Source organism: Megascapheus bottae, chromosome 21 (assembly GCF_031878675.1).
Source record: "Megascapheus bottae isolate mThoBot1 chromosome 21, mThoBot2.hap1, whole genome shotgun sequence".
Classification (NCBI taxonomy): Eukaryota; Metazoa; Chordata; class Mammalia; order Rodentia; family Geomyidae; genus Megascapheus; species Megascapheus bottae.
Genome location: NC_143529.1, coordinates 7,483,651 through 7,510,938, shown reverse-complemented (window position 1 = coordinate 7,510,938; position 27,288 = coordinate 7,483,651). Strand labels below are relative to the sequence as shown.

At 36.8% G+C, this 27,288-nt stretch overlaps 1 protein-coding gene across 1 annotated transcript in view; it reads left to right on the top strand.

Annotated features, from left to right (window-relative positions):
- Pgap1 (post-GPI attachment to proteins inositol deacylase 1) overlaps positions 1-27,288 on the top strand; it is an 82,178-nt gene that overhangs the window by 48,447 nt on the left and 6,443 nt on the right. Inside the window, exons 16-26 of the mRNA XM_090354533.1 lie at positions 48-99; positions 1,036-1,102; positions 1,789-1,897; positions 3,114-3,152; positions 8,986-9,079; positions 13,907-13,997; positions 14,702-14,899; positions 20,565-20,700; positions 21,282-21,332; positions 22,221-22,408; positions 25,660-25,764. Coding sequence (XP_090210659.1) covers positions 48-99; positions 1,036-1,102; positions 1,789-1,897; positions 3,114-3,152; positions 8,986-9,079; positions 13,907-13,997; positions 14,702-14,899; positions 20,565-20,700; positions 21,282-21,332; positions 22,221-22,408; positions 25,660-25,764 — 1,130 coding nt within the window. The remainder of the gene's footprint in view (positions 1-47; positions 100-1,035; positions 1,103-1,788; positions 1,898-3,113; positions 3,153-8,985; positions 9,080-13,906; positions 13,998-14,701; positions 14,900-20,564; positions 20,701-21,281; positions 21,333-22,220; positions 22,409-25,659; positions 25,765-27,288) is intronic.

Here is a 27,288-nt window from a genome sequence, read left to right as displayed (position 1 = left end):
AGTAAAAAAAAATTTGTTTTTGTTTTTTGTGGTCAAACCCCTATTAGATATACCAGGCTTTTAAAATCAATGTGGTAAGCAGGTGCTCCGGAGTCAAAGGTAAATATATCTTCTGAAAAATATATAGGAAGTAGTATTGTCATTTGAAGAATCAATAGGTCTCTAATTTTCTGTAATACTTATCATTTCATATTTTTCTTTTTTATATGAAATATATAAAATATATAAGACAAAATGTTTGCATTTCCAAGGGAAATATAAAATATAGACACTTTCTTTTTCTTTTTTCTTTTTTTCCTCCTGTCCTGGGGTCTTGAACTCTGAGTCTGTGCTCTTTCAGTTCCTGAGCTTTCGTGTTCAGGACTAGTACTCTACCACTTCAGCCATAGCTCCATTTTTGGCCTTTGGTGGTTAATTGTAGATATGTGTCTGACAGATTTTTCTTGCCTGGGCTGGCTTTAAACTGTAATCCTCAGATCTTAGCCTACTGAGTAACTAGTATTACAGGTATAAGCTCTGGTGCCTAGCTATACATGCCCTTAAAGGAATGTACCTTAATCTGTTTGCATTTAAATATCTACTTTTAAAAAATGTACTGTATCTCTTTGTCTTCTTTTAGTACTAATTCAGTCATCTACGAAATATGCCCAAATAGCTTTTGTAGGTCTTAATGAATTCTCTATTGTTTCTTTTTTCTTTTTTTGCAAGTCTTGGGGCTTGAATTCAGGATCTGAATGCTGTCCTTGGGCTTTCTCAAGGCAAGAGCTATACCACTTGAGCCACAGCAACATTTCTGGCTTTTTTTTTTTCTATGTATGTGGTACTGAGGAATCAAACCCGGGTCTTTGTGTGTGCTAGGCAAGCACTCTACCACTAGGCCAAACTCCTGGCCCTCTGTGTTGTTTCTTATGTGATATAATAATTGCTGGTGATGCTTTATAAAATTGAGCAATCATGTAATCAGGTATTATAGTAGTTTATATAAAAGTTATGTAACATGATGAGTAATGCTTCATTTTTTTTGTATTTTAACAGAGGAAATTACTAGTATCTACAAACTTCATATTCCCTGGTCTTATGAAGATTCACTCACCATTGCCCAGTAAGCTTTTTAGAGAACTTGACTTTGGTGTTTTTTTTTTTTAAAGTAGATATTCTGCTTAATTTATTCATATCACTTCACTTAAACAAGTGTGTCTTACTAAAATATTTCCTTTAGCCAGGGCTGGTGGCTCCTTACTGTAACCTTAGCTACTGAAGAGTCTGAGACCTGAGGCTCACTGTTCAAAGCCAGTCCAGGCACTAAAGTTCATGAGATTCCTATCTCTAATTAACCACCAGAAAATTGGAAGTGGCACTGTAGCTCAAAGTGGTAGAGCACTAGCCTTGAGCTGGAGAGCTCAGGAACAGTGTCCAGGCCCAGAGTTTAAGACTCACAACCAACCCCCCCCAAATATATATATATATATATATATATATATATATATGTATATATCCTTTATCATCATGTCCATAATTTAAGATATCATATAGTATGAAATGATATAGAACTTAAACCCTATTTACAGGAGCATGAACCACTTTCCACTCTTTCCCCCAAGTCTTAAATCCGGAGAGGGAACATTGAAATCATTGTGGTATGACTGGAAACATGATGATCCATAATGAAATGCCTATCATCTGCCTTCCTTGATTTTATTTCATAGCATTGTGTTGAGCATTGAATTACTCTTGGATAGTTACTGATATTTTTGTATTGGAAAATTGATATTTACATGATCTCTTCAGGGTTCCATCCACCACAGAAATTTCTGTGAAACTTCATATTGCTCAACCAGAAAATGACAGCCATGTAGCATTATTAAAAATGTACACATCATCAGACTGTCAGTATGAGGTAATGTATAATTTCTAATCTTTAAGTATGAATCAGTTGCAAAATAAACTAGAAATTTCTTTATATTAACTGTAAATATAAGGTGACATGAAAGCCAATAAACATAAGAAATAAACATTTTAAATATTAAAAGTATTTGTTTTAAGTATTAAACGTATGAAGATATTTAAAATATTTTAGATTTCAATTCAGTGGTAGTGCTATTTCTGCTCACCTGTGTTAAATTTTTAAATCTTTAGATTCTTTAATGGAGCCAACTTTCTTAGGGTAAACTAGGATTGGGATTGTCAAATTAATAGAATCTGTTCCTTGAATTGTTTCAGTTGAACTTACAATATGAATTAATTCATAACTCATGGATTTCATTAATGTTCTGATATCTTTCAGTCTGTTTCTAATAAAGGGCTTTGTAAGTCTGTGTGTTATTTTTTTAAATTGCACCTTCATTAAGTCTGTGTGTTTTTTTAATTGCACCTTCATATTTCAGTATTAAAGTGATGGTGAGAATTATGCTTAACAGTTTGGCTCCATCTACTTCTTGCTTTTAAAATGTCAATGTTTTAACATTGTCAAGAAGTCCCTCTTTTGACAAAACAGGCACATTATTTCCTTTCCCCAGACTTTCTGATATCCTCAAGGAACTCAAAATGGTAGAGATAATTAAAGATGAGCTACATTTTGAAATAATATTTTTCCTTAAATTTCTGTAGCCACTATGATGTGTTTATTGCATGTGCTAGTTATTTTTAAATAGCTTTGTAAAGAATTGCTGTACACATCATAGTGCTACTCAAAAGGAGTGAGGCAGGGTCAGGGGAAAAGGCTTAGATGAATGAAGAAAAGGGGAGAATGCAGTCAAGAATCTAACGTATATCCTACAAAATTAAGAAGCATGAGTATGTTGAAAGGAGTGACACTACTCAAAATGAATTGTATTCATAAACTGCATTGTTAAATGGAAACTCTTATAAAACTATTTAAAGATAATAAAAAGAATAGCAGAAAATATGTTGAATGGTGAAACCACTTGATACAATAGTATTAAGATACTTAGATGGTAGTTTAGAAGATTCTTTGAAATCTCTGTGCCTTTAGTTTTACCATTACTTAAAATTTTTACTATGCATAGAAATGTGTAGAAGTACTTAGTGTAATGAAATGTGAACTAGGAAAGATCAGGAAAAATAACATCTTTTGAATAATTGTTTTTAACTAGGTGACAGTTAAGACCTCCTTCTCTCAAATTCTTGGACAGGTAAGAGATTTCTGGCTGGTTATTTATTGTCTTGTTACTAGCTAATGAAAAGAGGCTGCAGTCTTTTTCTATAAATTAACACTTTAACAGATCAGTCTTTTTAGCTGCTGTCACTACTACAGCTACTTATTTGTTCTATCTCCTTTTTTCTTCATTTTTCTTTCACTTCAGTAAATAAAGTTGTACAGCCATTCATGACCCACAGACCATGGTTGTACAATTCTTGCTTTAAAGTGAAGCTTTCATGAGCATTGATGCTAATTCTCAATCTAAAGAGCTTGCCTAAGTATAAATGCCATATTAAGGCTTTGTATTTCTCATACTACACTCTTTGTACAGTGAAATGTATATGTTCGGTCATTGAACAACTTCAAAGAGCTTTTGTAATGTACACAATCAATTATTACAAGGTAAAAATAAATGTTATAGTTAATTGTCAGCTGGATTCTGTAACTCGGCTTTTGGGAGGCTGAGGTAAAGAAGATCACGTAAAACAAAAGTTTAAGACCAGCCTGAAAAATGTAAAACCCTCATCTCCAAAAAATAAATTATAAATGTTTTAGCCAGGTGCTGGTGGCTCACGCCTGTAATCCTAGCTACTCAGGAAGCTGAGATCTGAGGATTGTGGGTCAAAGCCACCCTGGACATGAAAGTGTGTGAGACTCTTATCTCCAATTAATCACCAAAAAAACAGAAGTGGCACTGTGGCTCAAGTGGTAGAGGCCTAGCCTTGAGGCTATTGCAAAAGGAGTTGCGTTCCTGATTGTTGCTTCTTTCCTCTGAATGTTGGCATATAGGAAGGCAGTTCATTTTTGAAGGTTAATTTTATACCCTGATACCTTGCCAAAGTTTTGAATCAGCTCAAGCAGCTTGGGAGTGGAGTCTATAGGGTTCTTTAAGTACAGAATCAAGTCATCTGCAAAGAGAGAAAGTTTCACTTCCTCTTTCCCTATTTGGATCCCCTTTATGCTTGCTTCTTGCCTTATTGCTCTGGCTAGGAATTCAAATACTATGTTAAAGAGGATTGGAGAGAGTGGGCAGCCTTGTCTCGTTCCTGATTTTAGAGGGAATGGCTTTAGCTTTTCGACATTAAGTACAATGCTAGCTGTGGGTTTGTCATACACAGCCTTTATTATACTGAGAAATGTTCCATGGATTCCTAGTTTCTCCAGAGCTTTTAAAATAAAGGGGTGTTGGATCTTGTCAAATGCCTTTTCTGCATTTATTGAGACAATCATATGATTTTTGTCCTTGCTCCTATTGATGTGTTGAATTGTATTGATTTGTGTATGTTGAACCAGCTTTGCATTCCTGTTTGATCATAGTATATAATTTTTTGATGAGTTGTTGAAGATGGTTGGTTAGTATTTTGTTGAGAAGTTTGCATCAATGTTCATCAAAAAATGGGTCTATAGTTCTCTTTATTTGAAGAGTCCTTGTCTGGTTTTGGGATGAAGTTTATGGTGGCTTCATAGAATGAGTTTGGCAAAGAGCCTTCACTTTTAATTTCATTAAATACAAAGTGTAAGGAAATACTGTGCCAAGTACTAAGTCCTGAAGTCTGACTACTGTGACCACGGAAGTCTATTTATGACTATTAGATTTAATAGTACCTTAAGTATCCATGTGCATCTATGCCCCTGAATAACACTCAGTGCTTAAAAGAGTGGCCCTTTATTGTTAAAATGAATCTTATACTTAACTCTCTATGTAGGACTTCTTAGGAGATTCAGAAGAGAATTTAGGGTCTTAACAGTTAATCATACCACCTATGTGTTAGTTACTTTACTACTTCAAATGCTTTATACAAGTATAAACACATTTAAGCCTTACACACTCTTTTTTTTAAAATTTTTTATTGAAATTAGTAAAAGGGTTACATGATATTTGCCAGATAGAAGGTGCATTAATTCACATACATTGATACCCTTTCACATGTCTTGGTACCCATTACCCTCCCCCCCCACCCGTCTTGGTTTTCCCCCCTTCCCTATCAAATTTCAAATAACCAAATACAAATAAATTCAATATATCAGATAACAAAGTGAGATACTATACCAATATGAGATAACCAAGGGACAGCAAAGGAGATGAGAGACAACATAGTACATTAAGGACAACAATCATTCGTTATATGGTTTTTGTTTCAATATCCTGGAGGTCCTTTCAATTAGCTTCACATTATATGGCCTTATGTATCTAGATTTTGCTCTATTGCAGATCTCTGCTAGTAGAGCCCAAGGTTTCTACTGATTATGACGAATGAGGGAAACCACTGAGCCTAAGTTCCTTTGAGCCTTCCTTTAAGCCAACAGTGAGAGGAACGAGGCAATAATCAGGAAAGTAACTCCTTTCACAATAGCCTCAAAGAAAATAAAGTACCTAGGAATTAGCTTAACTAAGAATGTAAAGGACCTTTTTGACGAAAACTTTAAAACCCTAAAAAAGGAAATTAAAGCAGAACTAAGGAAATGGAAAAACCTCCCATGCTCCTGGATTGGAAGAATCAACATTGTGAAAATGACAATCTTGCCAAGGGCTATCTACAAATTCAACGCAATACCCATCAATATCCCAATGGCATTCTTTAAAGAAATAGAAGAGGCAATCCAAAATTTCATATGGAATAATAAAAGACCCCGTATAGCAAAAACACTTCTTAGCAGAAAGAACAGCGCCAGAGGAATTTCAATACCAAACTTTAGACTCTATTACACGGCTATAATTCTCAAAACAGCTTGGTACTGGCACAAGAACAGGCCTGAAGACCAATGGAATAGAACTGAAGACCCAGATATTAAACCACAGACCTATGGCCACCTAATCTTTGACAGGGGAGCCAAAAAAATAGAATGGAAGAAAGACAACCTCTTCAACAAGTGGTGCTGGCAGAACTGGTTAAGCACCTGCCGAAAACTAAAGTTGGATCCTTCTTTGTCACCCTGCACTAGAATTAACTCCAAATGGATCAAAGACCTGGAGGTAAAAGCTGACACACTGAAAACTTTACAGGAAGGAATAGGAGATACACTAGGCCTCCTTGGCACAGGTCGAAACTTTCTTAATAAGGACCAAGAATCACAACAAATCAGAGAAAGACTGGATAAGTGGGACTGCATTAAACTGCGGAGCTTTTGTATGGCAAAGGACATAGCTAGTAAATTAATTAGGAAGCCTACAGAGTGGGAGAAGATCTTCACCAACCAAACAACAAAGGCCTCATATCTAAAATATATCAACAACTCAAAAAATTGAATCACTCCAAAACTAATCTCCAAAGTAACAACCATCCCATTAAAAAATGGGCCAAAGACTTAAAGAGAGTCTTCTCTGAAGAAGAAACAAAAATGGCCTATAGACACGTGAAGAAATGCTCAACATCTCTGGTCATAAAAGAAATGCAAATCAAAACAACTCTAAGATTCCACCTCACTCCAGTTAGAATGGCCAGGATCAGGAAAACGAATAATAACAGATGGTGGAGGGGATGTGGCCAGGAGGGATCACTACTACACTGTTGGTGGGAGTGCAAACTCGTTCAACCACTATGGAAAGCAGTGTGGCAGTGCCTCAAAAGGCTAAACATAGAACTCCCCTATGACCTAGCAATTCCACTACTTGGCATTTACCCAACCATCCAGAAACAAGGGCATACTAAATCCACTAGCACAACAATGTTCATTGCAGCACTATTCACCATAGCAAAGATAGGGAACCAACCCAGATGTCCCTCAGTTGATGAGTGGATCAACAAGTTGTGGTATTTGTACACAATGGAATTCTATGCTGCTGTCAGAAAGAATGACATCGCCCCATTTGTTAGGAAATGGAAAGACTTAGAAAAAATCATATTAAGTGAAGTAAGCCAGACTCAAAGGAACTTAGGCTCAATGGTTTCCCTCATTCGCCTTACACACTCTTATGAGGTAAATGTTGTTTGTCTGATTTGACTGGTGCAAACTTAGAGGTAAGGATGAGTAAAATAACTTGCCTGGGCTTAGGGCTAGTAAGAGACTAAGCTTGAATATAATCCTGGAGTCTGTCCCTGGAGCATGCTAAGAGAAAGAGTCGGTCTCTCCACTTCTGTTTCAGCCCCCCAAACAGCCCCCATGTCTAGCTTTCCTTCCATACTCTACCTTATACTGTACATTGCCAGTTATGTCACTGCAACAATAGGGAAAACATGACATTTTCCTTTCCACTCCAATTTTCACCTCCTGTCATGTAAAGCTGTAAGTCACAAGTATGGGCTTTAGAATTTTTTTTGAAATTTTCTGTTCTCTCTCTTTTTTCTTTTCTTTTCTTTTCTTTTCTTTTCTTTTCTTTTCTTTTCTTTTCTTTTCTTTTCCTTCCTTCCTTCCTTCCTTCCTTCCTTCCTTTCTTTCTTTCTTTCTTTCTTTCTTTCTTTCTTTCTTTCTTTCTTTCTTTCTTTCTTATTTATTTATTTATTTATTGTAAGTCATGAGGCTTGAACTTTACCTGGAGGGCTATCCCTGACCTCTTCAGCTCAAGGCCACTGCCCTACCCCTGGACCTGGGCATTGTCCCTGACCTCTTCAAGTCAAGGCTACTGCCCCATTTCCTGTTTTCTGGAGGTTAATTGGAGATAAGATTCTCAGGTCCTTTTGTTCCTGAGCTGGCTTTGAGCCTTGATTCTCAGATCTCAACTTCCAGAGCAGCTAGGATTACAGGCGTGAGCCACCAGTTTGGCTCCTTGATCTTTCCTTGTGTAAGGCTAGCACTCTTTCACTTGAGCCTCTCAGCCCCGCTTCTACTTTTTTTGTTGTTGTTATTGGGTGTTTTGGGTTTTGTTTTAGTTTTTGTTTTTTGGTGAAGAGTAGTTAATTGGAGATAAGAGTCTCACAGACTTTCCTACTTGGGCTGGCTTTGAACCATAATCCTCAAATCTCAGCCTCTAGAAAAGGTAGTATTACAGATTGGAACCACCAGTGCCTGGCCAGAAAAAGGTCTTTTAAGGTTAACTTTCTTTTAAATCTGAATATTCAAAGAAGTACAGAATATACATATATGAAATGCCATGAAACCTATTATTTTGTACAACTAAAATTGCCCCATAAAAGGAAAACATTTGAAAACATTTTGTTATTTGTTTTGTGCAGACTGGATCAACTGGTAGAATAACTTCAGGCACTCTAGCATACCGAGTATAAACTCAAGCTGAATTTAAATTCAAGTTTCACAGGGTTTCCACTTTAGTTAAGAATGTAAAAGTTAATTACAGCTAAGGTTTAAAGATAGATAATGTGTCAACATTAATATTAGATGTTTTCCTAATGAGTATATTCAGTCTTTTAACCATCTATAAATGCTATGATGGAACACATTGAACTGATAAATATATAGAGAAGATAAGTGACTTACCTGTTGTTACATTTGTAACTATGCAGGGTACTTGGGCTCTTCATACCTGAGCTTTTTCTACTGTATTTACAGATAAGAACTATCTCAGAACTTCGGGAGGGGGGGCAGAGGAGGATAACATGAGATAATGCATATAATATGTTTAATCTTGAAACATAGGAAGTGATTAATAAATAAGCTTTGATAAGCAGTTATATTGTCTTTTCTACTCAGTTATACCTTTGAAATTTTAAAGGTTTCTGTCAATGATGTATATTAATAACACCTATTTAGAGTTTTTAATACTCATTACTCAAAATATCTTTATTAACATTTCAGAAAAGTGCAAAGTGAAAAATAACTTTTCATTTTGTGTTAAAATGTATTTGGTTCTTTTTCTTTTTTTTGGTAAAGTGTATTTGTTTCTTAACATGAATATTTAGAATTTGCCCATTAATTTGCCTGTTTTCTAGGTAGTTCGATTTCATGGTGGCGCTCTTCCTGCCTATGTTATGTCTAGTATTCTTCTTGCTTATGGAGGACAGTTATACTCTCTCTTCACAGCAGGTAAAATGTTAATAATTTGTATATTATTTTTGTTATGAGATTTAAATTAGAACAATCATAAGTACTATGTGTACATTTAAATAAACTATGTTTAACGAGACATCATAAGGGGTTTATGAGTAATAGCTACTTCTGTCCTTGGAAATTCCAGAATAACATGTGATTTTAACATCTCATATCTTTGTTCATTTACATTATTACCACCCACCAGCATGGGATAGCTAATCCAAAGACCACTGTCTGTGGTTCTGAAACCCACAAATACTAACAGTCTCTTAGACTCTCTCTCTCCCTCCCCCCTCTTTTTTATAAGTTCATTTTTGTATATGTGTATCAGTCCTGGGACTTCGACCTGGGGCTTTGATTCTGGTCCTGGGTGCTATCCCTGAGATTCTCCTTGGTCAAGGCTACCACTCTACCACTTGAGCCACAGCTCTACTTCCAGCTTTTTTGGTAGTTTAATGGAGAAAAGAAACTCAGAGTTTCTTGCCCCAGCTGACTTTGAACCCCAATCCTTAGATCTCAACTTTCTGAGATCTACGGTTTACCGGCACGAGCTACTTGCACCTGACTTTACCTGTGCCATTTTTTAAAATTTGTATTTTATTGATGGGTGATATATAGAGTGATTACAATTATCTGTGCCATTTTTAAAGGGGAAAAATTATTTGGAATCTAAAGAAATGAATCCTTAAAAAGAATGTAGGGCTGGGCACCTATATTTAGCAATCTTTAATTTTTGAAGCTACTGGTTCCAAACTCAGTCTTTGCTTGTTGTCATTTCTTGCGAATAATTGGTTTTGTTCTTTCTTTCCTTTTTTTTGTTGGTTATAGGGCTTGAACTCTGGGCCTGGGTGCTGTCCCTGAGCTCTTCAGCTCAAGGCTATTGCTCTACCCCTTGAATCACAGCACCACTTCCTGTTTTGTAGTGGTTAATTGGAAATTAGAATCTCATGGACTTTAGTATCCAGGCTTGCTTTGAACCGCGATCCTCAGATGTCAGCCTCCTGAGTAGCTAGGATTACAGGCGTGATCCACTGGCTCCCAGCTTGGTTGTGTACTTTCATGTTTCTCATTTTGGCCTTTGCTGATTGCATCTCATGGTAAAGTTGAATATGTTGTTCTATCACATCTTTCTTTATGAACTAGTCATTGGGGCTATAGGCTTAACTAGATTTAGATTCTCATCCTAACTCTTACCCCACTCCACTCCTGCTACTACTGTAACTGCTGCTACTACAGAAACAGCTCCTTCCCTGTCATCCTGTGTTTCCTTCTTTCCTACTCTCCCTTCTCTTTCCTCTACCCACACTTTCTACCCATTTTTCCCCTTTCTGTCATCCTTATTTCTGTAGGAAAAGTAATATAATTACTTTATCTTATATGTGAGTAAAGAAAACAGGTTTGTGACTGAGAACTGAAGTTCTTGGGGGGTTGGAGTTCTTAAGATTTAAAGACATCCCCTAGAAATTTCTGTATTTATTTTCTCCATTTTACATGCTGGCATCTGAAGTTTATTCCTTCTATTCTAAGGACCTCCTAACATGTATAACCTCATTGAAGCTCTCTGTTCTCCATTCTTTCTTGGTTTCTAACATAGTATAAAGCACATTGGAGGCATTTGGAGTTAGGTCTTGACACACTCAGTAGATTCAGTGAGATTCTTTTTTTTTGTTATACTAGTCTCTGGCTTTTTGGCTATTAGGGCCTCCTGAGAGTGACCCAACTGTGCTAGGCTTTCTCTTGTAGCTCGGATAACAGGCATATGCCACCTCACCAATCACTCCACTAAAAATGGATCTTATATACTCCCCCCCCCAAGCTGGCCTTGAACCATGCTCTTTCCAATTTTACCCTCCCAGGTAGCTAAAATGAGCCAGCCACTAATGCTCAGGGAATAATTAATGTTTTTCCTCAAAAGGACTGTTTAAAATAGGTGCATGGTTCAGGGAAACTTATCAACAAGAGATGATAAATTTCTGATGAATAACAACATCCATATAGCAGTTATGAGTACCAGTGTAATAAGAACAAGCAAACCTAGAGAGCTATAGTAATGGGCACTATTATTGGAGTTATAGCTTTTAGTATCTCTGCCACAGCTGGAAAAAGATAGATAAATACATATTTTTTCCTTATTTCTTCCTACTTTCTTATCTATTAGTAATGCCCATTCATTAAATCTAACCAGAAACCTATTTCATAAAATTGAATCTTCTAGAGTCAGAGCAAAGTAAAAGCGGGAAAATGTTTATGCAGAGGGAACTATAAAATTTATACTACCATGACCAAATCTTTCCTGTCGTATAACAGTAAAACAGTTTCCTAAGAGCCTAGATTTTATTTTGCTGGGCATAGAGAATAATCAGAAAGGCCAGAGATAGAAAAAAAAAGAGTAAGGCAAAAATAAATAGAAGCAGTCCACATGTCCCCTACACATTTCCTTCTTGCCAGATCCTTCAACTTTCATATTTCATAGTTTTATATAACTTCAAGTCAGTTTTACTTTTCATCTTGACATGTTAAACTATATTCCAGGGAGAGAAAAGTAATATTTAGTGTAGTCTCCCCAAGACCTAACTTTTAATTAAAAAATTATTCTGACAGTATAATGTATATCACTTAAATACATCCATTATGTTCTAGAAAGTCTGAAAAAGGATTTTATGTTTTTATTTAAACAAGATTGATATGTATGTAATTTATTGTACATACATATAGATTTTATTGGATATCTATAAAGATGTAAGTATTTGATACTAAATATTCTAACAAATTTGAAGTATAGGATTGTGTCTCAAACTGTTATGAGGTACTTTCTGTCCCAAAATACAAGTTAGAAATCATTTGCGAGCCGGTCACCAGTGCTTACACCTGTAATCCTGTTTACTTGGGGGCTGAGATTGGCAGTTTGCAGTTCAAGGCCAGCCCACACAAGCAGAGGGTACCTGTTCTCAAATAATGGCTGGGATGATGGCCTACGCCTCTTATCCCAGCCATGTGGGAGGCTGGGATTGGGATGATTGCAGTTCTAAGCCAATGCAAAGCAAAAGGATGTTCATAAGACTTCATCTAACCTGAAGAGTCTTGGCATGGTGATATACAACTGTCACCCTAGCTATGGAAATAGGCAGACCTCAGCCCAAGTGTGAGCCTAGGGAAAATGTGAGATCCTATCTCTGCCAGTAGCCAATGCAAAAAAACAAACAACAACAACAAAAAGGTGGCACAGCATGACTCAATAGCTCAATAGTACAGTGACTGTATAGCAAGCATGAGGCCCTAAACTCAAACCCCAGTACTGGAAAAAAAAAGAGAGAAATTGAAGAATGTATAGAATATAGAGAAATTGAAGCCTTCATAGAATAATGTGAGAATGTAAATTGGTTTAACTCTTTGGAAACAGTCTGACAAGTTCTTCAAAGAGCTAAAAAACGACTTATCGTTTACATTCTTAAGAATAGACCTAAGAGAAATGAAACATACAAATGTGTAGAAGCTTTACAGAAACATTCATGAGTAGTAGTCACAATAGCCCAAAACTGGAAGTAATCAAATGTCTATCAGTTACTGAATAGATAAATGAAATGTATTATATACAGAAAATGGGAGTATGAGCCGGGTGTGGTGGCTCACGCCTCTAATCCTACCTACTCAAGAGGCTGAGATCTGAGAATCGAGATTCAAAACCAGCCCAGGCACAAAAGGACCTGAGACTCTTATCTCCAATTAACCTCTAGAAAACTGGAAGTGGGGCTTGGCTCAAGGGCAGGGTGGTAGCCTTCACCTGAAGAGCTCAGGGACTGTGCCCAGGCCATGCTCAAGCCCCATGACCCACAAAAAGAAAACAAAGAAAAAGAAAATGGGAATGTGGCTCAGTGGCAAGCACTTTGCCTACCATGCTTGAGGCCTAGGTTTAATCTCCAGTACTTTGAAAAAGAAAGAGATGAAGTACTGATACAACATAGGTAAATGTTGAAATATACTCAGTAAAAGAAACTGCATGATTTCCATCTATATGAAATGTTCAGCCTTGGCATACCTGTAGTGATAGAAAGTAGGTTGGTTGTCTAAGAATGGGTAGATTGAGAGTACAGCTGTTACAGGGAACAAAGTTTTCTTGGAGGTGGTAAAAACATTTTGATTGTGGTGATGGACACACAACAGTGAATATACTATAAACCAATGAATTGTATAAACTTTAAATGGAAGAATTATAGGGCATGAGGCTTGTATCTCACTAAAGCTGTTTGTTGTTGTTGTTGTTTGTTGGTCAAGGGGCTTGAACTTGGGTCCTGGGCACTGTTCCTGAGCTCTCCAGCTCAAAGCTAACACTTTTACCACTTGAGCCATGGCTCCACTTCTGGTTTTCTGGTGGTTAATTGGAGATAAGACTCACAGACTTTTGTGCCCAAGCTGGCTTTGGACCATGATTCTCAGATCTCAGACTCCTGAGTAGCTAGGATTACAGGTGTGAACTACTGGCACCCAGGTACTGAAGCTGTTTTTAAAAGTCATTTGTGGGGGGAAAAAAAGTCATTTATGGAGATTTGAGAAAACAGATGGAATTTAGCTTTGACTCCCTGCACTCCCTTCACAAATGACTAAATATGTACTGTCCTATAAAAACATTGCATTATAGTAATTTTTTAATTTTGGTGAATAGTATCTATGATAGAAGTAAAAGCCTTTGTATTTTCTGATTTAAAATGTGGTTCTTAATATTGTGGTACTTAATATGTATATTTTGACTTTTACTGACAATACAAGATAAAATATACCTCATACTTAATAATTGTGACCTCTCGATTATTTTTTAATTACCAGGTTATTGTTTAGAATATGCTACCATATTGGATAAAGAAGCCAAACCATACAAAGTTGATCCTTTTGTAATTATGATTAAATTTTTGTTGGGGTAAGTTTTATGTGTCAATTTATCTTATACATGAAACGTCATATTTGGGCAGATGATGTGACTCAAGTGGTAGCAAGTAAAAGACTATGAGATCAAATGTTAGTCCTAAAACAAAGCAAATAAAACATATCTAACTTAGACTGTAAATTTACAAAGACTTTAGTGTTTGTGAATGGATACACACACATACCCTTAGATTATCTCAGATTGACATAGATGATTAATAAGTATTCATAAAATAGTACCTCTGACCACTTTCTTTTACATACCATAGAAGGAGTATTTTAGATCAGTCTCTCCCTCCTACTTCCCCCACAAGCCTGATTAATACACATTCCTAAATTTATTTACATTTTCTATAGTTGCTTAAGAACTTCTACTTAATGTATTTTATTCTGTCATTAAAACTAGCTGGTGGCTTTCTGACTTAAAAAAAGAAAGTATTATTTTATGCAAGAACCATTAGCAGTAAAGTTGTGTCAAGACTCAGAACTCATACTCTAAGACCAATAGGCTCACTTGGAAGATAAATGGCTTGTTCCCTTCAAAATATCAGGCTTTATTTTCCAGTATAAATAATAAACTGAATATGATAGACCTCTAAGAATACTAGTAAATAAACATTTTAAATATTAAATCCTTTAATATCAGTTGTTAGGTTTGTGTGTGTGTGTTTGTTTCATGCTCCTTTGTTTTGTACACAGGTATAAATGGTTTAAGGAATTATGGGACACATTATTATTACCAGAACTGGATGCTATTGTTTTAACCAGTCAGAGTATGTGCTTCCCCCTTGTGTCTTTGATTCTCTTTCTGTTTGGAACATGTACTGCCTACTGGAGTGGACTGGTTTCTTCTACATCTGTGAGACTCCTTTCCTCACTATGGCTAGCTTTGAAAAGGTAGGTGATAGGAGTAACTACAAGCTTTCTTTCTGCTTTTAATTTTAAAAATTAGCTAGGTGTTGGTGGCTTAAGCCTATAATCCTTGCTACTCTGGAGGCTCAGATTTGAGATTTGGAGCCAGTGAGGCAGACAAATCCTCAAGATTTCGCCCCCTACCACCACCCCCGCCTCTGGGGTTTAAGCTCAGGGCCTGAGCATTGTCCTTGGGCTTTCTCTAGGCTAGAGCTCTACCACTTGAATAACAGTGCCACCTCTGGCTTTTTCTATGTATGTGGTACCAAGAAATCAAACCTGGATCTTCATGCATGCTAGGCAAGCACTCTACCACTAGGCCAAATTCCTGGCTCTTCAAGATTCTTATATATACATATATATATATATATATATATATAGTAATTAATAAAAGGGTTACATGATATTTGCCAGATAGAAGGTGCATTAATTCACATATATTGATACCCTTTCACATGTCTTGGTCCCCATTACCCGCCCCTCCACCCCCGCCGCCCCGTCTTGGTTTTCCCCTATTCCCTATCCAATTTCAAATAACCAAATACAAATGAATCCAATATATCAGATAACAAAGTGAGATACTGTAACAATATGACATAACCAAGGGACAGCAAAAGAGATAAGAGATAACATAGTACATTAAGGACAACAATCATTCATTATATGGCTTTTGTTTCAATATCCTGGAGGTCCTTTCAATTAGCTTCATACTATATGGCCTTATGTATCAAGGTTTTGCTCTATTGCAGATCTCTGCTAGTAGAGCCCAAGTTTTCTACTGATTATGGCAAATGAGGGAAACCATTGAGCCTAAGTTCCTTTGAGACTGGCTTACTTCACTTAATATGATTTTTTCTAAGTCTTTCCATTTCCTAACAAATGGGGCGATGTCGTTTTTTCTGACAGCAGCATAGAATTCCATTGTGTACAAATACTACAACTTGTTGATCCACTCCTCAACTGAGGGACATCTAGGTTGGTTCCATATTTTTGCTATGGTGAATAATGCTGCAGTGAACATTGTTGTGCTAGTGGATTTAGTATGCCCTAGTTTCTGGATGGTTGGGTAAATGCCAAGTAGTGAAATTGCTGGGTCATAGGGGAGCTCAATGTTTAGCCTTTTGAGGCACTGCCACACTGCTTTCCATAGTGGTTGAACTAGTTTGCACTCCCACCAACAGTGTAGTAGTGATCCCTACTGACCACATCCCTCTAGCATCTGTTATTATTCGTTTTCCTGATCCTGGCCATTCTAACTGGAGTGAGGTGGAATCTTAGAGTTGTTTTGATTTGCATTTCTTTTATGACCAGAGATGGTGAGCATTTCTTCATGTGTCTATAGGCCATTTTTGTTTCTTCTTCAGAGAAGACTCTCTTTAAGTCTTTGGCCCATTTTTAATGGGATGATTGTTACTTTGGAGATTAGTTTTGGAGTGATTCAATTTTTTGAGCTGTTGATATATTTTAGATATGAGGCCTTTGTCTGTTGTTTGGTTGGTGAAGATCTTCTCCCACTCTGTAAGCTTCCTAAATAATTTACTAGCTATGTCCTTTGCCATACAAAAGCTCTGCAGTTTAATGCAGTGAAAATGACAATCTTGCCAAGGGCTATCTACAAATTCAATGCAATACCCATCAATATCCCAATGGCATTCTTTAAAGAAATAGAAGAGGCAATCCAAAATTTCATATGGAATAATAAAAGACCCCGTATAGCAAAAACACTTCTTAGCAGAAAGAACAGCGCTGGAGGAATTTCAATACCAAACTTTAGACTCTATTACAGAGCTATAATTATCAAAACACCTTGGTACTGGCACAAGAACAGGCCTGAAGACCAATGGAATAGAACTGAAGACCCAGATATTAAACCACAGACCCATAGCCACCTAATCTTTGACAAGGGAGCCAAAAAAATAGAATGAAGAAAGACAGCCTCTTCAACAAGTTGTGCTGGCAGAACTGGTTAAGCACCTGCCGAAAACTAAAGTTGGATCCTTCTTTGTCACCCTGCACTAGAATTAACTCCAAATGGATCAAAGACCTGGAGGTAAAAGCTGACACACTGAAAACTTTACAGGAAGGAATAGGAGATACACTAGGCCTCCTTGGTACAGGTAGAAACTTTCTTAATAAAGACCAAGAATCTTCAAGATTCTTAACTCCCAATAACTAGAAAATGCAGAAAGTGGAGATGTGGCTCAAGTGGTAGAGGAAAAAGAGGGAAAAAGCTAAGTGACAACTTAAGGCACACAATTCAAGCCCTAGTACCAGCACATTTAAAAAAAGGGCTGAGGATATATAGCTTAGCAATAAGAATGCATGCCTAGTTACAAGAGTGTATGTATGTACAAGGCCCTGGGTTTGATCCTCAGCACTGGAAGGAATGAGGAAAGGAGACTAGGAGAGAAGGGGAACAAAAAAATTATCTTCTGATAGTAAATCTTAAAACTGCTTTCATTCCGGGCACAAGTGCCTCACACCTGTAATCTTTTTCTTTCCATATATTTTATTGTAATTAATAGAAGGATTACATTATATTCACCAGGTAGAGGGTATATTACTTCACATTCATTGATACCCTTTCTCATGTCTTGGTCCCCATTTCCCTCCCCCTACTCGTGCCCTTCATCTTGTTTTCCCCCTTCCCTATCCGATTTCAAATAACCAAATGCGCATATATCCAATATATCAAATAACAAGGTGGAATACTGTAACCATATGAAATAACCAAGGGACAGCAAAAGAGATGAGAGATAACATAGTACATTAAGGACAACAGCCACTCATTATATGGTTTTTGTTTTTATATCCTGGAGGTCCTTTCATTTGGCGTCATCCTATATGGCCTTATGTATCTAGGTTTTGTTCTATTGAAAATCTCTGCTAGGAGAGTCCAAGGTTTCTACTGATTATGACAAATGAGGGAAACCATTGAGCCTTTGTTCCTTTGAGTCTGGCTTACTTCACTTAATGTGATTTTTTTCCCCAAGTCTTTCCATTTCCTTACAAATGGGGCAATGTCATTCTTTCTGATGGCAGCATAGAATTCCATTGTGTATAAATACCACATCTTGTTGATTCACTCTTCAACTGAGGGACATGTGGGTTGGTTCCATATCTTTGCTATGGTAAATAGTGCTGCAATAAACATCAGTGTGCTAGTGGATTTAGTATGTCCTTGTTTCTAGAAGATTGGGTAAATGCCAAAGTAGTGGAATTGCTGGGTCATAGGGGAGCTCTATGTTTAGTCTTTTGAGGAACTGCCATACTGCTTTCCATAGTGGTTGAATGAGTTTTCACTCCCACCAACTGTGTAGTAGTGATCACATCCCTTCCAGCATCTGTTGTTATTAGATTTCTTGATCCTGGGCATTCTCACTGGAATGAGGTGGAATCTTAGGGTTGTTTTGATTTGCATTTCTTTTATGACCAGAGATGTTGAGTATTTCTTCATGTGTCTATAGGCCATTTTTGTTTCTTTTTCAGAGAAGACTCTCTTTAAGTCTTTGGCCCATCTTTTAATGGGATGGTTGTTTCTCTGGAGATTAGTGTTGGAGTGATTCAATTTTTTGAGCTGTTGATATATTTTAGATATGAGGCCTTTGTCTGTTGTATGGTTAGTGAAGATCTTTTCCCACTCTATAGGCTTTCTAGCTAATTTGCTAGCTATGTTCTTTACCATGCAGAAGCTCTGCATTTTAATGCAGTCTCATTTATCCAGACTTTCTCTGATTTGTTGTGTTTCTGGGTCCTTATTAAGAACGTTTGGACCTGTGCCAAGGAGACCTAGTGTATCTCCTATTCCTTCTTGTAAAGTTTTCAGTGTGTCTGCTTTTACCTCAAGGTGAAATATTGTAACAATATGAGATAACCAAGGGGCAGTAAAAGAGATGAGATATAACATAGTACGTTAAGGACAACAGTCACTCATTATATGGCTTTTGTTTCTTTATCCTGGCCCTTATTTCCTTTTTATGTTGGTTATTTTCACGATAATCTTGCTTTTATGTCTGAGCTGCTCTGGATTGTGCTTTTCCCATTCTTCTCTCCTTGGAATAAAAGTGCTCCCAGCCATTTATTGAGACATAGAGTCTTGAAAAAGTATATGCTCAGGCTAACCTCAAACTGGAATCCCTCAATTTCTGCTCCCCAAGTAGTTAGGACTGTAGGTTTGAGCTTTTGCACCTGGCCTGCTGGTTAGCTTTACTGATAAAACATCAGTCTAGTTTGCATTTTCACCCCTCCCTATCAGACAGGTTATTTGATTCAGTCCCAGAGGAGGTTATACAACAGGCCCTTTTTGGAGCTCTTCTAACAGATTTCTAACATGACAGTGATGTCAAGCATCGGAGTGATGACAGGCTTCAAACAATGGAATTGGTTCTTATCAGGATTGGAGATACATGGTGCAGGCTCTGTAACTAATGATCATCTTGTGGCAGCATTTTTTCCTTAGTGTAAGTTTCAGCCATAGACTCTCTGAGTGGAAGAAGAGCAAATATATGATTGCTTGTCTTTTTGCCAGTCCTGGGGTTTGAACTCAGGGCCTGAGTACTGTCCTTGAGCTTTGTCAAGTCTAGCACTCTACCACTTGAGCCACAGTGCCACTTCCAGCTTTTTCTATGTATGTGGTACTGAGAAATCGAACCCAGGGCTTCATGCACGTTAGGCAAGCACTCTTCCACTAGACCACATTCCTGGACCACCTATCTTTACATTAATTATTTATTTATTTTTGTCGGTTGTTGGGCTTGAACTCAGCCTCCTGAGTAACTAGGATTACAGGCGTGAGCCACTATGCCAGGAACTATCTTTATTTTTTAAAGTATCTTATTGTTTGCCTTAACTGCTTACATTAATAAACAGGAAAAGTTAGTGGCATACCTTAGATTTAGTTTCCCATACTTGAAAGGCTTGTCATAACAGGTGTTTTGGATTCGGGGAAATTTTGCATATACATATTGAGAAAACATACACAAAATGAGTATATTGTCCTACCCTCAATTTCTCAAAACATATATGCAAAATATAGTAAGTATATATGTACAAATATATATATATATATAAAGCCTGCATGTAATATTATGCAATACTACTCTTGAACACAAGAGCTGGTATTCTACCACTTGGACCACACCTCAAGCTTAACTTTTTGCTGGCTAATTTAAGATGGAGTCTTTTGAACTTGTCTGCCATGGGTTGGCTTCAAATGATGATCCTTCTAGATCTCAGCTCTCTGAGTAGCTAGATTGCAGGTGTGAGTCACCAGCACCTAGCTTTGTATGTGCGTGCGTGTGTGTGTGTGTGTGTGTGTGTGTGTGTGTGTGTGTGTGTGTGTGTGTGTGTGTGTGTGTATGTCAGTGCCCATCTTGGGGCTTGAACTCAAGGCATGGGAGTTGCCCCTCAGCTTTTGTGTTCAAGCCTAGTGCTCTACCACTTCCTTGGTGCTTAAAGAGTCTCACAGACTTTCTTACTTAATCTGGCTTCAAACTAGTCCTCAGATCTCAGCTTCTTGAGTAGCTTGGATTACAAGTGTGAGATACCAGTGCTCAGCTATACAGTATTTGAAATGAACCTGCATTCTGTTTGTGACGGTTATTAGTTGTGACTCTGCTAACAAGCGTTTCAAACATTCTTCTTATTTCAGACCCTCTGAACTTCCTAAGGATATCAAGGTGATATCACCGGACTTGCCCTTTTTGATGGTTACTTTGATTATAGTTAGTTGGGCAACATGCGGAGCACTTGCCATTCTTCTTTCTTATCTTTACTATGTGTTCAAGGTATGTCAAATCACTAAAGCCGGAATGGAATGCTTTGTAGGCATTGTTTTAATTACTACTGCAGTGTCATCTTTTGTTGTAGAACAGATTAAAATGTAAACGTTTTGTAAAACATCTTGGTCATTTATGTCCTATAGAACTGAAATTACTGATCTAAGTTAGGGTTTTTAGTTATTGTTAATTGAGAATTTGGCAGGGAGAGAGGCTTTAAAAACCAGTGATCTCTTAGATTTGCTTCTTGTTCTTGCAAACATCAACTTTTCAACATTTTATTAGAATAGTTGTATTAACATATCTGTAGGAACATGGCAAAGAGAAAAAAAGTGTTGGTATTACCAGTTACCATGAAATACCATAAAAATAAGCAATGCTGTCAAGAATGCTGATGCTTTGTAAATAAGCCTAGGAACCCAGAATGTTACATAATTGCAAACTCTGCCAATTAGTTTTATGGACAGTTGAAATAACATTTTATAATTATTTTTGCTTTTTTAAGCGAAATAAATCTGACTGTTTTTACAAAAGACTTACATATTTTGTTCTGAAGGACAGATGAAATTGAATTCATTTATTTTTCCTAGATTGTTCATCTGCAAGCCAGCTTAACAACTGTAAAAAATAATCAGCCTGTGGTAAGTTGGGTTTTTGTAAATTTTATTTTATTGTCAAGGTGATGTATAGAGGGGTTGCAGTTGCATTCGTAAAGTGGTGAGTACATTACTTGAACATTGTTACCCTTTCCTGTGTTTTTGTGGTAAGTTTTACTTGCAGACTTCTACATAGCTTTGATATGAAGGAACATGAGAAAATTGAGTTTGTTTTTAGAAATATTAGGATTTTATATTGCTCAAAAAGTTTTTATGAATTAACATTTTTTAATTTGTTCAAATAACCTCATCAGTCTTTTTTGTCATTTTGGGGGCTTGAACTCAGCCTAGACACCGTCCTGAGCTTTTTCGCTCAAGCTTAGCACTACCATTTTGAGCCATAGTTCCACTTCTGGTTTTCTGGTTGGTACCTGGAGATAAGAGTCTGTCAGATTTCTCTGCCCAGGCTGGCTTCAAAACATGATCCTCAGGTCTTAGCCTCCTGAGTAACTGATTATAGGCTTAACCTACCAGTGTCTGCCCCACATCTATGTCGTTCTTGTTATTATTACAAAATAATCTATTTTAAATTTTGTTTGAGTAAGAGGATCTATTCTCAACATTAAAAATCAGAAGTCAAAGAACTAGCTATGCAGTATAACACTCAGGCAGCCAAGACAGGAAGATTGCTTCAACCCAGGTGCTCCAGACAAGCCTGGGAAACACAATAAGACACCATCTCAAACTAAACAACAACAAAAAAAATACAAGCTTTATAATTGTAGCCATGTTCAACTTGTAAACAAGATAATTTGAGTATTTAATTTTGATAATGAAAACATGTACTTATTTAGCTCTCAAGTAATTATGATTCTAAAGAAAATGTGTCTTAGACTTTGTTTAGTAGTTTAACATATTTGCTTTATTTTATAGAATCCCAAACACTCTAGGAGAAGTGAAAAAAAATCGAATCACCACAAAGACTCTTCCGTACACCATCTTCGTTTATCTGCTAATGATGCTGAAGACAGTGTTCGCATGCACAGTACGGTGATTAACTTGTTAGCATGGATCGTACTGCTCAGCATGCCATCTTTAATTTATTGGTTAAAGAACCTTAGGTACGTTGTATTTTTATAAGTATTATTTACAATTGGTTCAGACAATAAACATTGTAAGTAAATATTTGTTGGATTCCTAATGATCAATGAAAATTACTCAAGAACAGGAAACACTATGCTACCTGGAATTTGTTTTCAATACATTCAGATTTCCTCATTTACCAAAAGATTATAAACTTCCCCCTAAAACAGACAAACAAGTGATTTGTAACTCTGTTGGTTTACATTGTTTGAGGAATTGGGGGCTGGTCCTGAGTCTTGAACTCAAGGCCTGGTCACTATCCCTGAGCTTCTATACTCAAAGGTAGCACTCTATCACTTGAGCCAAAGCTCCATTTGTGACTTTTTGGTGATTAATTGGAGATAAGAGTTTTATAGATTTTCCTGCCCATGCTGACTTCTAAGTGCCCTCCTCAAACCTCAGTCCCCTGAGTAGTTAAGATTACATGCATGATGGGGCCGGGAGTTTAGCCTGGTGGTAGAGTGCTTGCCTAGCATGCATGAAGACCTGGATTTGATTCCTCAGTACCACATGCGTAGAAAAAAGCTGGAAGTGGTGCTGAGGCTCAAGTGGTAGAGCTCTAGCCTTAAGAAAATCCAAGGACAGTGCTCAGGCCCTGAGCTCAAGCCCAGGACTGGCAAAAAAAAAGATTACATGCATGAGCCACAAGCACCTGCCTAGATAAAATTATACTTGCATATATTGAATATACAAAGTGATGGATTTTATTATCAGATTTTCAGATATATTAACATACTTCAATCTTATTCATTAACCTCTCTTGTCCTTCCTCTTCCCCGGCCCCAAACTGGGTCTTTCCTTTTCTCAAATAATCTCCTTTCTCATTCATATTTTTATTTTGTTGTTGTTGTTTAATCCAGATCCTACATTTGAGAAAAAATGAAATATTTATCTTCCTGCTTCCAGTTTATCTCACTTAATATTATGATGTCCTGTTCTATTTCCCCTCAAATGGCATTATTTTATTCTTTTTGACTGGGTAATTCTCTATTTTGTATATGTTTTATAGATTTTCTTAGTCTCATTTTAGGTTGTTTATACTCTCTTGGTTCACTTTTTCTAGGTTATGTACATGTAGATATTTATCCACTTTTTTTTAGATTTTCCAATATATTAGGATTTAAATTTTCAGAATGTTCCCCATGATCCTCTGGATTTCATTGGTATCCCTTTTTTGGCTCAAATTTCGGTCTCCTCTTTCTTTTGATTACTTGAACTAAGTATATATCTATCTTTTTCATCATTTATCAAAGATTGCTTTGTTTTGTTCATGTTTTTGTGTTACTCTTTAATTGTAAAGGTAATATACAGAAGGGTTACAGTTACATAAGTGATGAGTACATTTCTTATTGCACATTGTTGCCCCTCTTTCCTTTTCTCCCATTCTCCCTCCCCCGACTCCCTTCACCCCCAATTTCTAAGGTTCATTTCCAACATAGTGTCTTACCGATGTTGCGGTTATATTGGTTCACCCTTTGTCCTCTGTCTCACCATTTATTATTCCCCTTCTCTCCTCCAAATCAGATAAATGTATATACAAAACTGTATATGCCTTTGGTACCTTGTAACCAAGGTACCAAAATCAAAAACAGTAATAACAAGAAATAAACCAAAGGAGAAAAGAAGAATGAAAAAAGAAATAAGACAATACATTTAAAACAAAACAAAAAAATCTTGTTTTCATTTCTTGGAGTTCATTTCGATTAGCATCATTTTTTATGGTCATATGTACATAGCTATTGAGCTATTGTGACCCTTTCATAGGACTGTACCACACACATACTAATTATTATAAATGAGAAAAAACATGGAGCCTATGTTCCTTTGGGTCTGACTTACTTGACTTAATATGATTTTTTCCAAGTCTTTCCATTTCCTTACAAATAGGGTGATATCATTCTTTCTGATGGCAGCATAGAATTCCATTGTGTATAAGTACCACATCTTGATATATTCATCTACTGAGGGGCATCTGGGTTGGTTCCATATCTTAGCTATGGTAAATAATGCTACGATGAGCATAGTTGTGCTGGTAGTTTTAGTTTGGCCTTGTGATCATTTTGTATTTTTTTCCCTCCTATCCTCTCAATTTTACTTTCCTTCTACTACAGATTTGGGTTTGGCTTCTTCTTATTTATCTAAAGTCTTCAGGCTCATCATTGGGTGTTTTGAGACCTTTTGTAATGTAGTCAGTCAGGAAGTTATAGACTGTCCTTTTACAAATGTCTCTGTTGTGTAGGTTCTGGATTGTTGTATTTTCATTTCAAGTTCTAGGATTTTTATTTTATTTATTTTTTCCCAGGGCTTGACCTCAGGACCATGTACTTACTTGGCTTGCTGCTGGTTCTGTACCTTGTGAACCTTAACTCCAGCCCATAATTCTAGGAATTTTTTAATCTACCCCTACAATTTCTTCAAAAGTCATTCAAAAGTATATTATCCAGGCTGGGTGCTAGTGGCTTATGCCTATAGTCCTAGCTAGGACTCAGCAGGCTGAGATCTGAGAATCACACTTCAAAGCCAGTCTGGGCTGGAAAATCCAGTAGATTCCTATCTCCAGTTAATTACAGAAATTGCTGAAAGTGGGAAGTGGTGCTGTGGCTCAAGTGGTAAAGTGCTAGTCTAGAGAAAAAGGAGCTCAGGGACAGTGTCCAGCCCCAAAGTTCGAGCTCCAGGACTAGCAAAAACATAAAGCAGAAGTCAAGCTGGAGCTCGACAAGTGGTAGAGTGCTAGCCTCCATAGAAATGCTCAGGGATAGTTCCCTGGCCCTGAGTTTAATATATTTACACATATGCACACATACTCATACAGAACATGTTTTTATACATGTTTTATAGTTTCTCTAGTTATTTTTGGTGTGATTTCTAATCTTATTCCTTTATTATCTGATAAAATGGTTAAAGTCTAAAGAATTCTTTCTCTTTCAGTTAATACTTCATGTTTTTAAATGTCCTATATTTTGGAGAAAGTTCTAAGAATATGTATATACCTGCAGCTTATGTTTATACCTATTAAGGAAGTATTATCTTAATATTCCTTAGTAGTTTCTGAACATAAACCTTCATATAAAACTTTTGAGTACAGGATGATCTAATGAGTTGTCCATAGCTCCCGTGTCCATATTTTTATTGGAATATTTGGGAAATTACTGAATTGGAATGACTGTGATCATTTAAAATGAGTAGGTCAGCTTTGTTGATTTATGCTTATTTTTCCTTTTTATTTCAGGTACTATTTTAAACTTAGCCCTGACCCATGTAAGCCTTTGGCATTTATCCTTATTCCAACTATAGCGATTCTTGGAAATACTTACACAGTTTCAATAAAGTCAAGGTATAACACTTTGCTCTTTCCTCTTCTTACATTTGCTTTTTATCACTGTTTTGTTTTTGAAACATACTTTATTTGAATTTAAATTGGCCATATCTAAAATTAATGTTACATGACTTATGTGCAAATATATTATGCTTGTTTTCTGGACGGTTTTTTGTTTTTGTTTTTTTGTTTTGCTTTGTTTTGTTTTACAGTACTGGCTTTATACTTGCTAGGTAAACACTCTATCACTTGAACCATAGATCTTAATTTTTATTTGTTATGACTACCAAATGATCTGATTTTATTCTATTTTATTCTAGCTGGGTGCTGGTGGCTCACACCTGTAATCCTAGATATTTAGGAGGCTGAGATGGAGACCAGCATGTACAGAAAAATCTGCAGTCTTGGGGCCGGGAGTTTGGCCTAGTGGTAGAATGCTTGCCTACCATGCCCGAAGACCCGAGTTCGATTCTTTGGTACCACATACATAGAAAAAAGCCAGAAATGATGCTGAGGCTCAAGTGGTAGAGCTCTAGCCTTGAGAAATCCCAAGGACAGTGCTCAGACCCTGAGCTCAAGCCCAGGACTGGCAAAAAGAAAAAAGAAAATCTGCAATCTTCAACTAATCACCATAATGCTGGACAAGAGACTTAAGGGGTAGATTGAGCAACAGTTCCTTACAGGCCTTGAGTTAAAGACACTATTCCAGCACAGAGGGGAAAAGTAAAATAGCGATTCTAACTGTTCTGAGGCCAGCCCAGACAAAAAGTTGGCAAGACCTCCAATCTAAGCAATAAATGGATGTGGAGTTCTATGCCATCCCACTGCACAGGAGGTATACATCTGATTGCAGTGTAGCCAAGTCTTGGGAACAATTTAAGACCAGATTGGAAAAATAACAGAGAATAGCTAGAGACTTAGCTTAATCAGGACAGTGCCAGACTAGTAAACAAGAGGTTCTCGGTTAAAACCCTGTACCACCAAAATAATAATAATAATAATAATAATAATAATAATAATAATAATGTTGTAGGTAAAATAAGACAGACCCTAATTTGGTAATTTTTTGAAGCTAAATAATTGGTGCATGAGGGTATTAGTCTACTTTTGTAAATTTTTGAGATACTCCCTAATACTTTTCCTAATTATTGGGTTAATTCTGGAAAATACTTGTAAGCATTCTAGATACTGAAACCTGAGGTTTAAGTCTTGGCTTTGCTATTTAGTTATCATGTAGGGTTGTTTTTGTTTTGTTTTTTTTTTTTTAACATATCTTACCCTCATTGTCTCTGTTTTCAGTGTAAAGCAGTTTTGGTTTTTCTGTTAGTTTGTGCCAGTCCTAGGCTTGAACTAAGGGCCTGAGTGCTGTCCCTGAGGTTTTTTTGCTTAAGGCTTGTAATCTCACCTGAGCCATAACTCCACTTCTGGGATTTTATTGTTTGACTAGTTTTAAAACATGATCCTCATATCTCAGCCTTCTAAATAGCTAAGATAGGCATGAATCACCAGCACCCTGCCTAAAATAGTCTTCTTTTAAAAAAA